General features: G+C 49.2%; 1 protein-coding gene across 1 annotated transcript in view; it reads right to left on the bottom strand.

Moving 5' to 3' along the window:
• CDS1 (CDP-diacylglycerol synthase 1) overlaps positions 1 to 13,370 on the bottom strand; it is a 101,740-nt gene extending 88,370 nt beyond the window's left edge. Inside the window, exon 1 of the mRNA XM_040326494.1 lies at positions 13,073 to 13,370. Coding sequence (XP_040182428.1) covers positions 13,073 to 13,132 — 60 coding nt within the window. The 5' untranslated portion in view covers positions 13,133 to 13,370. The remainder of the gene's footprint in view (positions 1 to 13,072) is intronic.
• Between the last annotated feature and the right edge of the window lie 251 nt (positions 13,371 to 13,621).

Raw genomic sequence — 13,621 nt, 5'->3', positions numbered from 1 at the left:
ATTTGATCACCTCTGCGGTTTTTATTTTTTGCGCTATAAACAAAAAAAGAGCAACAATTTAAAAAAAATATATATTTTTTTTACTTGTTGCTATAATAAATATCCCAATTTTTTTTTAAAAAACTATTTTTTTTTCTCAGTTAAGGCCGATACGTATTTTTCGACGTATTTTTGTAAAAAAAAAAAAAAAAAATCACAATAAGCGACTGGTTTGCGCAAAAGTTATAGCGCCTACAAAATGGGGAACAGAATTATGATTTTTTTTATTATTTTTTTTTTTACTAGTAATGGCGGCGATCTGCGATTTTTATTGGGACTGGGATATTGCGGCGGACGTATCGGACACTTTTGACACAAATTTGGCGCCATTCACATTTATACGGCGATATCAGTGCTATAAAAATGCACTAATTACTGTATAAATGTGACTGGCAGTGAAGGGGTTAACACTAGGGGGTGAGGAAGGGGTTAAATGTGTAGCCTGGGTGTGTTATAACTGTGTGGGGGGAGGGGACCGATGCTGTGTCTCTATGTACAAGAGACACAGATCGGTCTCCTCTCCTCTGACAGCACGTGGAGCTCTGTGTTTACACACAGAGCTCCACGTCCCTGCTGTCACCTGCCGTGTCACCGACGATCGCGTGTACCCGGCGGACATCGCGGCCGCCAGGTACACGCATCGGGTCTTCGGCGATGCGTCGGGACAGTTTTTACCCGCCGCGCGCCACCCAGTGGCGCGCGCGGGTAATGCACATAAAGGCCGTTTTTAAACGGCCACTTGGCACTTGAGAGCCGCGCTGCGGACGTATTTCGTCTATAGCGCGGATCTCAAGTGGTTAAATGGCAACTCTAATCACAGGTAGTGTTACTCACTGTGTCTCCAGCTCTGTGGTGTCTCGCAGCAGTGACACCTATGCTGAAATCAGGAGATAGGGTCTCCTCTAGTCACTCCAACTTCACATTTCTCACCAGTCCGCTGACCTCTAGTCTCTGCCCCACAGCCATGTCGTGAACTGAATGGGTGGGCAAGGGCTCCAGGAGCAGCCCAGCTGGGCGGCCACAGGCTCCAGGGACAGCCCTGGATGGCTGCGAAAAGGCCGAGAGTGCTGCGGGCTTCAGGAACAGCCCAGGATTCGGTGACCCCTGGCAAATTGTCATTTGACCCCCAGGTTGAGAACCACTGAACTAGATGGACTTGTATTTTTGTTTTGGTTGAAAAAAAGATACAATATATTAACATCACTTTCAAATCTTTACAGTATTCTGTTGTACGATAATTTTCATACTTTAGTAACCTCTTTTTTTACATGGAGACTTAGCATTAAAAAAAAAAACAAAAAAAAAAACACACCTTTCGTCCGATAATCTCATTCTGTGTACCAGGCTTTACACTACTGTTCGCCGTATGTACTCTCTTTTTTTTTGTGAAAAAGCATGACCCTGATGTCTCATTAAACAGAACCAGTCTTAAAATATTCTATCACATAGGAGACATATTATTTTGATTAAAAAAAAAAAAAAAATATTTAACTTAAAAAAAAAGTTACACCCAAGCACTTAAACCCCCCCCCCCCCAAAAAAAAAGCTTGCCCCACCTTCACAAACATAAATGCACCCGTCAGGGGTGCCTAGAAACAAAAACAGTGCTTGCGATACACGTTACAAAATTGAGTGAGAGCATTCATTTTAGGGCCAAGATTTACGGTTAACTATATACCGATTACTGATAGGGGCTATCACCTAAGCACAACTCGATATGTGTATAAAAGACACCTGTCCACAGAATCCTTCTTCCATTCAAACCTACCATCATGAGCAAGACCAAAGAGCTGTCAAATGACGTCAGGGACAAGATTGTAGATCTGCACAAGGTTTGAATGGGCTACAAGTCCATCAGCAAGAAGCTTGGTAAGGAGATAACTGTTGGAGCGATTATTAACAAATGGAAGAAATACAAATATAACGATTAATTGTCCTCGGTCTGGTGCTCAATGCAAGATTTTGCCTTATGGGGTAAGGAAGATCATGAGAAAAGTGAGAGATCAGCCCAGAACTGCACCGGAGGAGCTTGTGAATGATCTCAAGGCAGTTGGGACCACAGTCACCAAACAAACCATTGGTAACACACCATGGATTGAAATCCGGTAGTACCCGCAAGGTCCCTCTCCTCAAGAAGGCCCATGTACAGGGCTCGTCTGAAGTTTGCCAATGAACATCTAAATGATTCAGAGAAGGATTGGGAGAAAGTGCTGTGGTCAGATAAGACCAAAATTGAGCTTTTTGGCATTAACTCGACTCGCCGTGTTTGGAGGAAGAAAAATGCTGACTATGACCCTAAGAACACCAAGCACGTAGGTGGAAAAATGTTGCTTTGAGGTCATTTCTCTGCTAAAGGTACAGGCAGACTTTACAGCATTGAGGGGCCAATGGACAGGGGCCATGTGTTGTAAAATCTTGCCTCAGCCAGAACACTGAAGATGGGTTTACCAGCATGACATTGACCCAAAACATACCACCAAGGCAACAAAGGAGTGTCTAAAAAAGAAGCACATTAAGGTCATGGAGTGGCCTAGCCAGTCTCCAGACCTTAATCCTATAAACAATTTATGGAAGCTTTGAAACTTTGAGTTGCCAAGTGACAGCCAAGAAACCTTAAGGATTTAAAGAAGATCTGTAAAGAAGAGTGGAAAAAATCTCTGACATGTGTGCAAACCTGGTAACCAACCACAAGAAACGTCTTACCTCTGTGCTTGCCAACAAGGGTTTCTCCACCAAGTCATGTTTTGCTTGGGCATCAAATACTTATTTTACTCACTGAACTGCAACTCAATTTATAACACTGGTATGTGTTTTTTCTGTATTTTTTTTTTTGGCTGATATTCTGTCCTATCATTTAAAATAAACCTATGATAAAAATTCTAGACCCTTCGGGCCAGATTCACAGAGCAAGTAGGCCGGCGTATCTACTGATACACCGGCGTACTTTCAAATTTGCTCCAAGATACGACGGCTTCTGGCTTCGATCCGACAGGCGTACGGCTTCGTACGCCTTCGGATCGTAGGTGCAATACTTCGGCGCCCGCTGGGTGGAGTTTGCGTCGTTTTCCGCGTCGGGTATGCCAATTAGCTTTTTCCCATCGATCCACGAAGGTACGGGCGGCCGTCGCATTCTCTTACGTTGTCGCTAGTCGGCTTTTCCCGGCGTATAGTTAAAGCTGCTATTTGTGGCGTATAGATAGACTTGCCATGTTAAAGTATGGCCGTCGTTCCCGCGTCAAGTTTTTTTTTTGCGCAAGTCGTCCGTGAATAGGAAAGGACGTAACTCACGTCCAAGTTCAAAAAATGACGTCGGTGCAACATCATTTCGCGCAAAGCACGGCGGGAAATTTCAAAACGGAGCATGCGCTTTATTTAAATGAATCACGCCCACTACCCGCTGATTTGAATTACGCGCCGAGAGATACACTACGCCGCCGTAACTTACGGCGCAAAATCTTCCTGGATTCGACTTAGAGCCAGGTAAGATACGGCGGCGTAGCGTATCTCTGATACGCTGCGCCTGTCCAAATCTCTGTGAATCTGCCCCTTTATATCTTTGTAAGTTGGCAAACTTACAAAATCTGCAGGGGATCAAATAAATTATTTCCCCCACTATTTATCTCGGTAGCAAGTTCCTCTTTATCTTATTCTTCAGCTAGTTCTCTTTTTACCTACAGCCTTAGGAAGTCTGATGCAAAAGTGACAAAAAAAATGTAAGTAGTTTCAAAGCAAAGAAATTGTGAAACACAAGTGGGCACTGAGCTTTTTCCTGGAATTACAGGAGCAGTTTATTTCTCAGAGAGCTGTTCATTCATATTTATCAATCACCCACACACAGGAAATCATACCCAGTCCATCAATTTCAGTCTAAAACACATCACCATCCAAAGTCCTTTCTGAAGACTTTGTTCATATCTTTTGCTTAACCAGTGATAGAGCAGTTTACTGCATGTCATGCCTGCGGCTGAATTTCATTTATACGCCACAAAGGCCACTTCTAGACTACTGTACATTCCAATCTGCTAGAGGAGATTCCCATTAGCAAGTAAAGAAGACTTCAATGTGTTCCATCCATTTCAGCCCTGGCAACTGGAAAGCACTTAGGAAATGTAAGAAATGCACAGCGGGCATCTACATTGGCGTTCGCATGGTTCTTAGGTGTACAGGGCCTTACTGTGTTGTCCCATGAGCATAAGCCTTTCCTTTAGCCCTAGCAAGTCCATGCACATCATACTAAAACCTCTGAGTTTTAATTACATTTCATTCCAGGACTTCACAGGTAGGTTTTCAAGACCACTTCCCTCTGCAGTGGCCATTATTTTCTTGCTCGTTGTACGCCTGGCAAAGTAGAATAATTGTTTAATTCTTATTTAGGGTGTAGGTTTTCCCCAAAAAAATCTTTTTTTAATTGTCATAGTGAGTGGGGGAAAAGATCCCCTGCTTACTGTCACAACGTGGGATCGGGGAGTGTGGGAGCTGCTGCATCTGTAATATGGTACAAAAGGCGAACGTATGCTTCAAATAAAGGACTTGGGGCACTTTTTTTTTCTCAGAATGGCTCCTTTAAAAAGGATAAGTTCACCTTTGTAAAAAAAATTGAATAAAAAGTACCATATATACTCGAGTATAAACCGACCCGAATATAAGCCGAGGCACCTAATTTTACCACAAAAAAAATGGGAAAACTTACTGACTCGAGTAGAAGCCTAGGGTGTCCGATCGCCGCCGGGCACCCGCGATTGCTCGTTACAGAGCGAGGACCGGGAGCTGTGTGTGTAAACACACAGCTCCCGATCCTGTCAGGGGGAGAAATGCTGATCTTCTGTTCATACAATGTATGAACAGAAGATCAGTCATTTCCCCTAGTGAGTCCACCCCCCCTACAGTTAGAACACACCCAGGGAACATACTTAACCCCTTCCCCACCCCCTAGTGTAAACCCCTTCACTGCCAGCGGCATTTTTATAGTAATCCAATGCATTTTTATAGCACTGATCACTATAAAAATGCCAATGGTCCCAAAAATGTGTCAAAAGTGTCCGCCATAATGTCGCAGTACCGAAAAAAAAAAAAAAAAAAAGTGCTCTGGTCTTCGACCAGCAATATGATCCGAGGGTTAAGTGGTTAAGGAACTCTTTCAGTCTATTTTCCTTTAGTAAATCCACCTCACAGTCTCTGAGCACCTCTAATAGATTCTGTTTAACCCCTTCCCACCCGCGCTATAGCCAAAAGATGGCTACAGCACAGGCTTACTTTCCCGGGAGGGCGTACATAAATGTCCTCCCGTGAGCTCGCTGCCCGCCTGTGGACTAAGCTGATCATAGATCAGGGTAAAGGGCCAATCACAGTGGCCCTTTACCATGTAATCAGCTGTGTCCAATGACAGGTAATCAGGGAAGTAAACACAAGTCGGTTATCGGCTTTTCTTTGCTCACGCTGACAGCATGAGGAGAAAAAAGACCCGATAACCAGCTTGTGTTAAAGGGATATCGGCACTGATAATCAGGTCACTGATTACCAGTGCAGTCTAGGGTTGTCCCGATACCACTTTTTTAGGACCGAGTACAAGTACCGATACTTTTTTCCCCCAAGTACTCGCCGATACCGAATACCGATACTTTTTTTTAAATGTGTCCCCAAATGCAGCCATGTCCCCCACAGATGCAGCCATGTCCCCCACAGATGCAGCCATGTCTCCCCATACCTAGATGCCGCCGCTTAGTTAATCAGCGTTACGGGAACATTACTGCTTTCATTTGAATAGCTGTGTGTTCCCCGCCGCGCCGCGTATAGATACTCCCCCTTGCTCGTGATTGGACGGGTGATCTGCACTTTGATAGACAGATCACCCGTCCAATCCTGAGCAAGGGGGAGTGTCTATACGCGGCGGGGAACAGACAGCTATTCTAATGAAAGCTGTAATGTTCCCCGCACGCTGATTAACTAGGCGGCGGCATTGCGGCGACGGCGGGGGGGGGGGGGTGGGGGTAGTATCGGATCTGGCATCGGGGGCATTTGCGGGAGTACAAGTACTCCCGCAAATGCTCAGTATTGGTCCCGATACCGATACTGGTATCGGGACAACCCTAGTGCAGTCCCAACAGTGCTGCCAAACAGTGCCGCCTATCAGAGCCCTTCAGTGAAGGAGAATAAAATTACCCGTTTGCTAAATTTTATAACAAAACTATAAAAAGTTTTTCATACTTTCCTATTTATTTACTAAAATAAAACTCTGCCTCCTATTCTCCAGATGAAAGAAAAAAAATGCCCAGGAAGACTCCTGGGATGTATGACACCATTTTGGCCTAGGCCAGAAAGCAGGAAGTAACTGAAGAAATGTAAAAAAAAAAAAAAAGTTTCAAAACAAGTAAAGATAATATATTTTCCTATCTGTAATAGCATAACAATTATACATAATTAATGCTGATTGAGGGAGTTTAGTTCCACTGTAAGGTCTCTTTTACACTAGTGTAACACAATATATGGCATTGAACATAGGCACTTTTTTTTTGCACATTGTCACGCTTCGCGAGTAAAGCCCCGTACACACGATCGGAATTTCCGATGGAAAAAGTCAGACGGACTTTTTCCATCGGAAATTCCGATCGTGTGTATGCCTCATCGAAGATTCCGATGTTCTCTTTTACTCCGATAGAATTCCGATGTGATTTTGGTCGGACAAAGGGCCCGATCGTGTGTACAACCCATTAATTTCAATAGGCAATCATCTTTGCTCATTCTGCACTTTCAGTACCACACTTTCTTGCATGTTTTATATGCGCAACAACCCACTTATTGTTAGGAGTGTTTAGTGTTTTTGTGCATTATGTGAACGCGTGAAGAAAAAAAAAAAATGCACAATTTTGCGCGAGTTGTCACAATACACTAGTGTGGATGGGACCTAAAACATGACAGTACCCGGGTTTACTCTCTGTCCTAAAAACGACAAAGGAATATGTAATTATATTTACAAACACACCATACCATTTTGGAGGATAATAAAAGTATTGCCTCTAGCACATTGCTTGTAGCATTGCTTGCTTTCAGTTTTGAATCGCAGCTTGAAAAATTGCATCCGATTGGTTGCTAGGGCTGACATCTCTGTTCTCCTCTGCCCTGGCTTTATAGGCAGTTTCGAAAAACGTGAACATTTCTTGCAGGAACCACAAGATCACTTTCAAGCAGTCTTGAAAACGACGGTATAGCCATGTCTTCGGTGCGATGATGACAAATAATATCGAAATCAAAGTTTCTGAGTCACTTCCTGGTATAAATATGAGATTCTCTACTTATCTGTATGGGGAGTGTCAATGTCTGGATTCACAAGCCGACTACAGGTAGTGAGACACATCATAGCCACAGAACAAGTTCTTCCTAGGTCTCCCTAAGCCTTATACTCTTTGGGCCGGATTCAAGAAGCAATTGCGCCTGTGTAACCATAGGTTACACAGCGCAATTGCTTCCTTCCCCCGGCGTAACGAGTGCTCCTGATTCAGGAACCTCGTTACGCCGACTGCAGCCTAAGATCTGCGCGGCATAAGGCTCTTATGCCGCGCAGATCTTAGGCTGCATTCTTGCGGTGGACGCTAGGTGGCGTTCACGTTGTGCTCAGTGTATAGTATGCAAATTGCATACTAACACCGATTCACAACGTTGCGCGAGCCCTGCGTACGCAATTTACGTCGTTTACGTACGGCGGTTTTCGCGCAGGGGCAGCCCATGTTACGTATACCAGTCGTTCCCGCGTCGCGAAATTCGAATTTTACGTACCTTGCGTAAGTGAATCGTGAATGCCGCTGGACGCCATTCACGTTCACTTTGAAGCAAATGACGTTCTTGCGACGTCATTTGCCGCAATGCACGTCTGGAAAGTTTCCAGACGGAGCATGCGCGCTACGATCGGCGCGGGAACGCGCCTAATTTAAATGATTCCCGCCCCCTACGGGATCATTTAAATTGCGTGCTCTAGCGCCTGGGCATTTTGCCGGCGCGCCCGCGCAATTCACGGAGCTTCTGCTCCGTGAATCAAGGGCAGCAGAGCAAATTTGCGGGGGCGCAGGGCAAAAACGTTGCCCTGCGCCTCCGTAAATAATGGGCAATTCTACCTGAATCCGGCCCAGTGATTTTATTACCCGATCGATGTGTAACTTCATCAAAATGACCACATTCACAATAAAATTGCCATAACTTCCCTTCAGATCAATTAACTCTCAATGTAGATCAGTACAGGCATCGTGACAATAAAGTCTGGATCTGCCAGGTGCCTGGACGGACACCCATCTCAGCCTCTCAACGAGCCACTGAGAGACTGAGACATCCGCTTCCCACCCCTCTACAGATCTGTGCTTCAGTGAGCTTGAGGAGAGCTGTGACTGACAGTCAGCAGCTCTCCTCTCAGGGATCTGCGAGAACCGAGCCATCAGCGATGTTCGATGGCAGAGGCACCGGGGGGGGACAGATGCAGCATCGGACCGATGCATCCACCCAGGTAAGTATAATGGAACACCCAAACCCATACTTTTCTTTTAAAGCCAAACTCCAGCTCTACTTTCACTTTAAATGAGCCACGCTCACCCAAGCAAACAATTTCCTACATTAACAAGTGCACCAGCTGGGTGTGCTGTATAAACCATATGTAGCCTCAGCTACAGGCTTGCGGTGGTAAGATGAGACCTTCCTGTCTCACACCCGGAACAAGACAGAGTTGGGCTCAGCCATTCAGAGGCAGCTTTGTATTCTATAAGGTGGCAAAGTGGCAGGAAGATGTCATTATCTCCGCTTCAGCCAGAGGAAGGTTTGTTCATTCAGAAAATACAAAGCTTCCTCTGATTGGCCGAGTGGTGCTCAGCTTGACTCCATTTTGTTCTGGCTGAAAGGGATGTTGGTTTCCCACAGCTGGAAAATGGTGCCAAGTAGAGCTGCACGATTAATCGCGGAGAGAATCGCGATTTCGATTCTCCCCGCCCACGATCTCCCCGCGGGATGACCCGCGATTCTGCTTTTTCACAGCTGGTTCCACGCAGTCATTATTCAGGGCCCCCGCGGCCGGGCGGAGACAATGTCTCCGACGGCCGCCATTTTATTGTAGACCAAGCAATAGGAATTGCTCAGTGCAGAGTGGACAGGACGGGAGGAGCCGGCCGGGTGGCTGCTAATAGGAATTGAGCTGCAGCACCGCCCATCTCCCGCCCCACTGATGTCTGTCTGTGAGTGTAATGACGTGGGAAGGGGCAGGGGTGGGCAGAGCTGCAGCTCAATTCCTATTAGAAGCCACCCGGCCGGCTCCTTCTGTCCTGTCCACTCTGTACTGAGTCTATGCTGCTGGGGCATCATACCTGATGATTTAAGGGGGCCCTGCTGGAAACGCCTGGTGTAAGGGGGGGCCCTGCTGGAAACGCCTGGTGTAAGGGGGGGGCCCTGCTGGAAACGCCTGGTGTAAGGGGGGGCCCTGCTGGAAACGCCTGGTGTAAGGGGGGGCCCTGCTGGAAACGCCTGGTGTAAGGGGGGGCCCTGCTGGAAACGCCTGGTGTAAAGGGGGGCCCTGCTGGAAACGCCTGGTGTAAGGGGGGGCCCTGCTGGAAACGCCTGGTGTAAAGGGGGGCCCTGCTGGAAACGCCTGGTGTAAGGGGGACCCCGCTGGGAACGCCTGGTGTAAGGGGGGACCCCGCTGGGAACGCCTGGTGTAAGGGGGGACCCCGCTGGGAACGCCTGGTGTAAGGGGGGACCCCGCTGGGAATGCCTGGTGTAAGGGGGGACCCTGCTGGAAACGCCTGGCGTAAGGGGGGCCCTGCTGGAAACGCCTGGTGTAAGGGGGGCCCTGCTGGAAACGCCTGGTGTAAGGGGGCCCTGTTGGAAACGCCTGGTGTAAGGGGGGACCGGCACTGGTTCCACGTAACCAGCGTGGAACGCAAATGACGCCGACAGATTTATATGGGGGGGGGGGGGGGGGTGTTCTGGCATTCAGTTTTTGAGAATCGTGATCTTTAGTCTAAGCAAAAGAATCGCGATTCTCATTTTGACCAGAATCGTGCAGCCCTAGTGCCAAGTAATGTATGCAGCTGAAGCTGAAAGTTGAACTAATCTGCTTTAAAGCTGAACCTCCACTTTAATGTCCTCCTCTGCCACTTTTGGGGGGACCTAGTTTTAACATGTACCCACTCCACACTTCTGCAGGAATTTCCTAGGCGATCCCCCCTACACGCAGTCTTTTGGGACCATTCACAAAGTGCAGTGCGGCTCACACATGCGGAGTGGGAAGCTGTCTGAAGCCACAAGGAGTCACAGCCGGCTTCCCACATTTAAAGTGATTGTAAAGTCTTGTATATTTTTAATTAAAAATAACAAACATGTTATACTTACCTGCTCTGTGTGGTGGATTTGCACAGAGCAGCCCAGATCCTCCTCTTCTCAGGTCCCTCTTCTGTGCTCCTGGCCCCTCCCTCCTGTTTAGTGCCCCCATAGCAAGCAACTTGCTATGGGAGGCACCCGAGCCGAGTCACAGCTCCTTGTGTCCATTCAGACACGGAGCTGTGGCCCCACCCCTTACTATTTTCATTGGCTGACTGCCTTTGATTGACAGCAGTGGGAGCCAATGGCGCCACGCTGCTGTCTCAGCCAATGAGGAGGGGAGTCCCAGACAACCGAGACAACATTGCTGAATGTAAAGGGACCTCAGGTAAGTATTAGGGGGGCTGCTGCACACAGAATGTTTTTTATCTTAATGGTTTCCTACTGTGCATGCGCAAGTCTCACTACACTTTCTGAACGGTCCTGCTGTCTTCTGGGACCTGCTGGGGGGGGGGGGTGGAGATTGGAAATGTAGTAGATTGCTGATTGCCAATCTTACTCGGGAAGTGGGAGCCGGTATATGTCAAAACCATGTACCCGCTCCCTCCCAAATGTGACACAGCAGTGTCTAGTCACAGGGCATAGTGACTTTGTGTTGCAGAATTCAAGGTCTCCTTCACCTTGGTGGCCAAGGGGGTGGTAACTTAGCTATGGATTTATCGTCAACCCGTATGCCCACATACCTAAAGTCTACAATACAGCCAGAAAGGGCCGTTTACATAACAGAGCCACAAGGCTTTGTGTCACAGCAAATTTAAAGCGGCAAGTCAAGTTGATGGCGCTATACAAGTGTCTGTAATAAATAAGAGGACATGTGACCTGTGACAGTCAAGTGAATGGGGCTTGTGTTTGTGGTGCATTTAGTCCCATTGGCATTCATGAGGCAGTAGGATCGCTTCCTGAATCTCTGACAGGAGCGGTTTAGCCACACTCTGAAATGTGATCCACCATCAATCACTTTTCAGAGCTAATGTGAACCCACCCTAAACCGTGAGAGGGCTAAGCAAAGTCAGAGTAATAGGGGTAGAGTATATCTAATCGAAAATAGGGGGGGGGGGGGGAATGAATGTATGATCGCCCACGGAAGCTAGAACATAACCCCCACAGATAAAGGTAGTGTCCCCCACAAATGTAGCAGTGGTCCCCCTACAAATCATGAAGGTAGCAGTGCCCCCCCCCCCCCCACAGATAAAGGCAATAGTGCCCCCAGTGATAAAGGTAGTGCCCCTCACAGATGAAGGAGGCAGTACCCCCAGTGATGAAGGCAGTGCCCCCGCCCCCACAGATGAAAGCAGTACCCCCAGTGATGAAGGTAGTGCCCCCCACAGATTGAGTTGAGTGGCATCTTGATATAGCGTGGTCATTTACCCCGTTGGATCCCGACGCACATGATGAAGGTAGTGCCCAGCCAGTGATGAAGGTAGTGCCCCCCACTGATGTAGGCAGTGCCCCCCCACAGATGAAGGCAGTGCCCCCCCACAGACCACAGTGGTAGGCAGTGCCCCCAGCGATGAAGGTAGTTCCCCCCCCAGTGATGAAGGTAGTGCCCCCCACAGACCACAGTGGTAGGCAGTGCCCCCAGCGATGAAGGTAGTGCCCCCCCCCCCAGTGATGAAGGTAGTGCCCCCACAAACCACAGTGGTAGGCAGTGCCCCCAGCGATGAAGGTAGTGCCCCCAATGATGAAGGTAGTGCCCCCACAGTGATGAAGGTAGTGCCCCCCACAGGCCACAGTGGTAGGCAGTGCCCCCAGCGATAAAGGTAGTGCCCCCCCAGGGATGTAGGCAGTGCCCTCAGGGATGAAGGTAGTGCCCCCCAGCGATGAAGGTAGTGCCCCCCCGGCGATGAAGGCAGTGCCCCCCCCGGCGATGAAGGCAGTGCCCCCGGGCGATGAAGGTAGTGCCCCCCGGCGATGAAGGTAGTGCCCCCCGGCGATGAAGGTAGTGCCCCCCGGCGATGAAGGTAGTGCCCCCCCAGCGATGAAGGTAGCCCCCCCCCCCCAGCGATGAAGGTAGTGCCCCCCACAGACCACAGTGGTAGGCAGTGCCCCCAGCGATGAAGGTAGTGCCCCCAGCGATGAAGGTTGTGCCCCCCAGCGATGAAGGTAGTGCCCCCCCAGTGATGAAGGTAGTGCCCCCCACAGACCACAGTGGTAGGCAGTGCCCCCAGCGATGAAGGTAGTGCCCCCCAGCGATGAAGGTAGTGCCCCTCCAGCGATGAAGGTAGTGCCCCTCCAGCGATGAAGGTAGTGCCCCTCCAGCGATGAAGGTAGTGCCCCTCCAGCGATGAAGGTAGTGCCCCCCAGCAATGAAGGCAGTGCCCCCAGCGATGAAGGTAGTGCCCCCCCAGCGATGAAGGTAGTGCCCCCCAAGCGATGAAGGTAGTTCCCCCCCCAGCGATTAAGGTAGTGCCCCTCCAGCGATGAAGGTAGTGCCCCCCCCAGCGATTAAGGTAGTGCCCCTCCAGCGATGAAGGTAGTGCCCCCCCAGTGATGAAGGTAGTGCCCCCCCAGCGATGAAGGTAGTGCCCCCCCCCAGCAATGTAAGCAGTGCCCCCAGCGATGAAGGTAGTGCCCCCCCAGCGATGAAGGCAGTGCCCCCCAGGGATGTAAGCAGTGCCCCCCAGGGATGAAGATAGTGCCCCCACTAGGCCCTGCACACAGGTGACCAGCTCCCAGTCACACTCACCTTGTCACTGGTGTTGTCGGACTCGGTCTCCCCCGGGCCTCTCCTCCGGAGCTCAGTCATGTTGATGTGTGTTCGGTGATGTCCGGTGAGGATTAGCAGCAGGTAAGTATATGGAGGGATCAGAGGGGAGGGGGCGGCTCCCTGCTCTCCCGGAAGAAGTGTGGACTGGTCTCCTCACAGCTCTATCCACCCCCCAGCCCCGTAACCAAGGGACACCAGTGGCTTCCCTGCTGCTGCGGGCTGTCCTGGAGGTGACGGTGTGCTGCACCTTCCCCTATGACAGAAGGGCGGGGCGAGCTCAGTGAGGAGGGGGCACTGTCCATTCACATTGTACGGGGAGTGTCTGTGTGAGAGACGGAGGGAGGGGCCACGGCACATCATAAACAACACACACAGCTCAGCAATACACTACTGCTGTGTACAGGGGGTGAGGGAGAGCACGTGACCACGCCAAGCAATGGAATGTGCGCTTCACTCTCACCTTCTCACCGTCACCTTCATCCACTCTGAGGAACTTCACATCCTGCATTGTTTTCTAATGACTCTAAT

Source organism: Rana temporaria, chromosome 1, assembly GCF_905171775.1.
Source record: "Rana temporaria chromosome 1, aRanTem1.1, whole genome shotgun sequence".
In the NCBI taxonomy this organism is placed as follows: domain Eukaryota; kingdom Metazoa; phylum Chordata; class Amphibia; order Anura; family Ranidae; genus Rana; species Rana temporaria.
The sequence above is the reverse complement of the archived record's forward strand: the minus strand, read 5'-3'. Positions and strand labels throughout refer to the sequence as shown.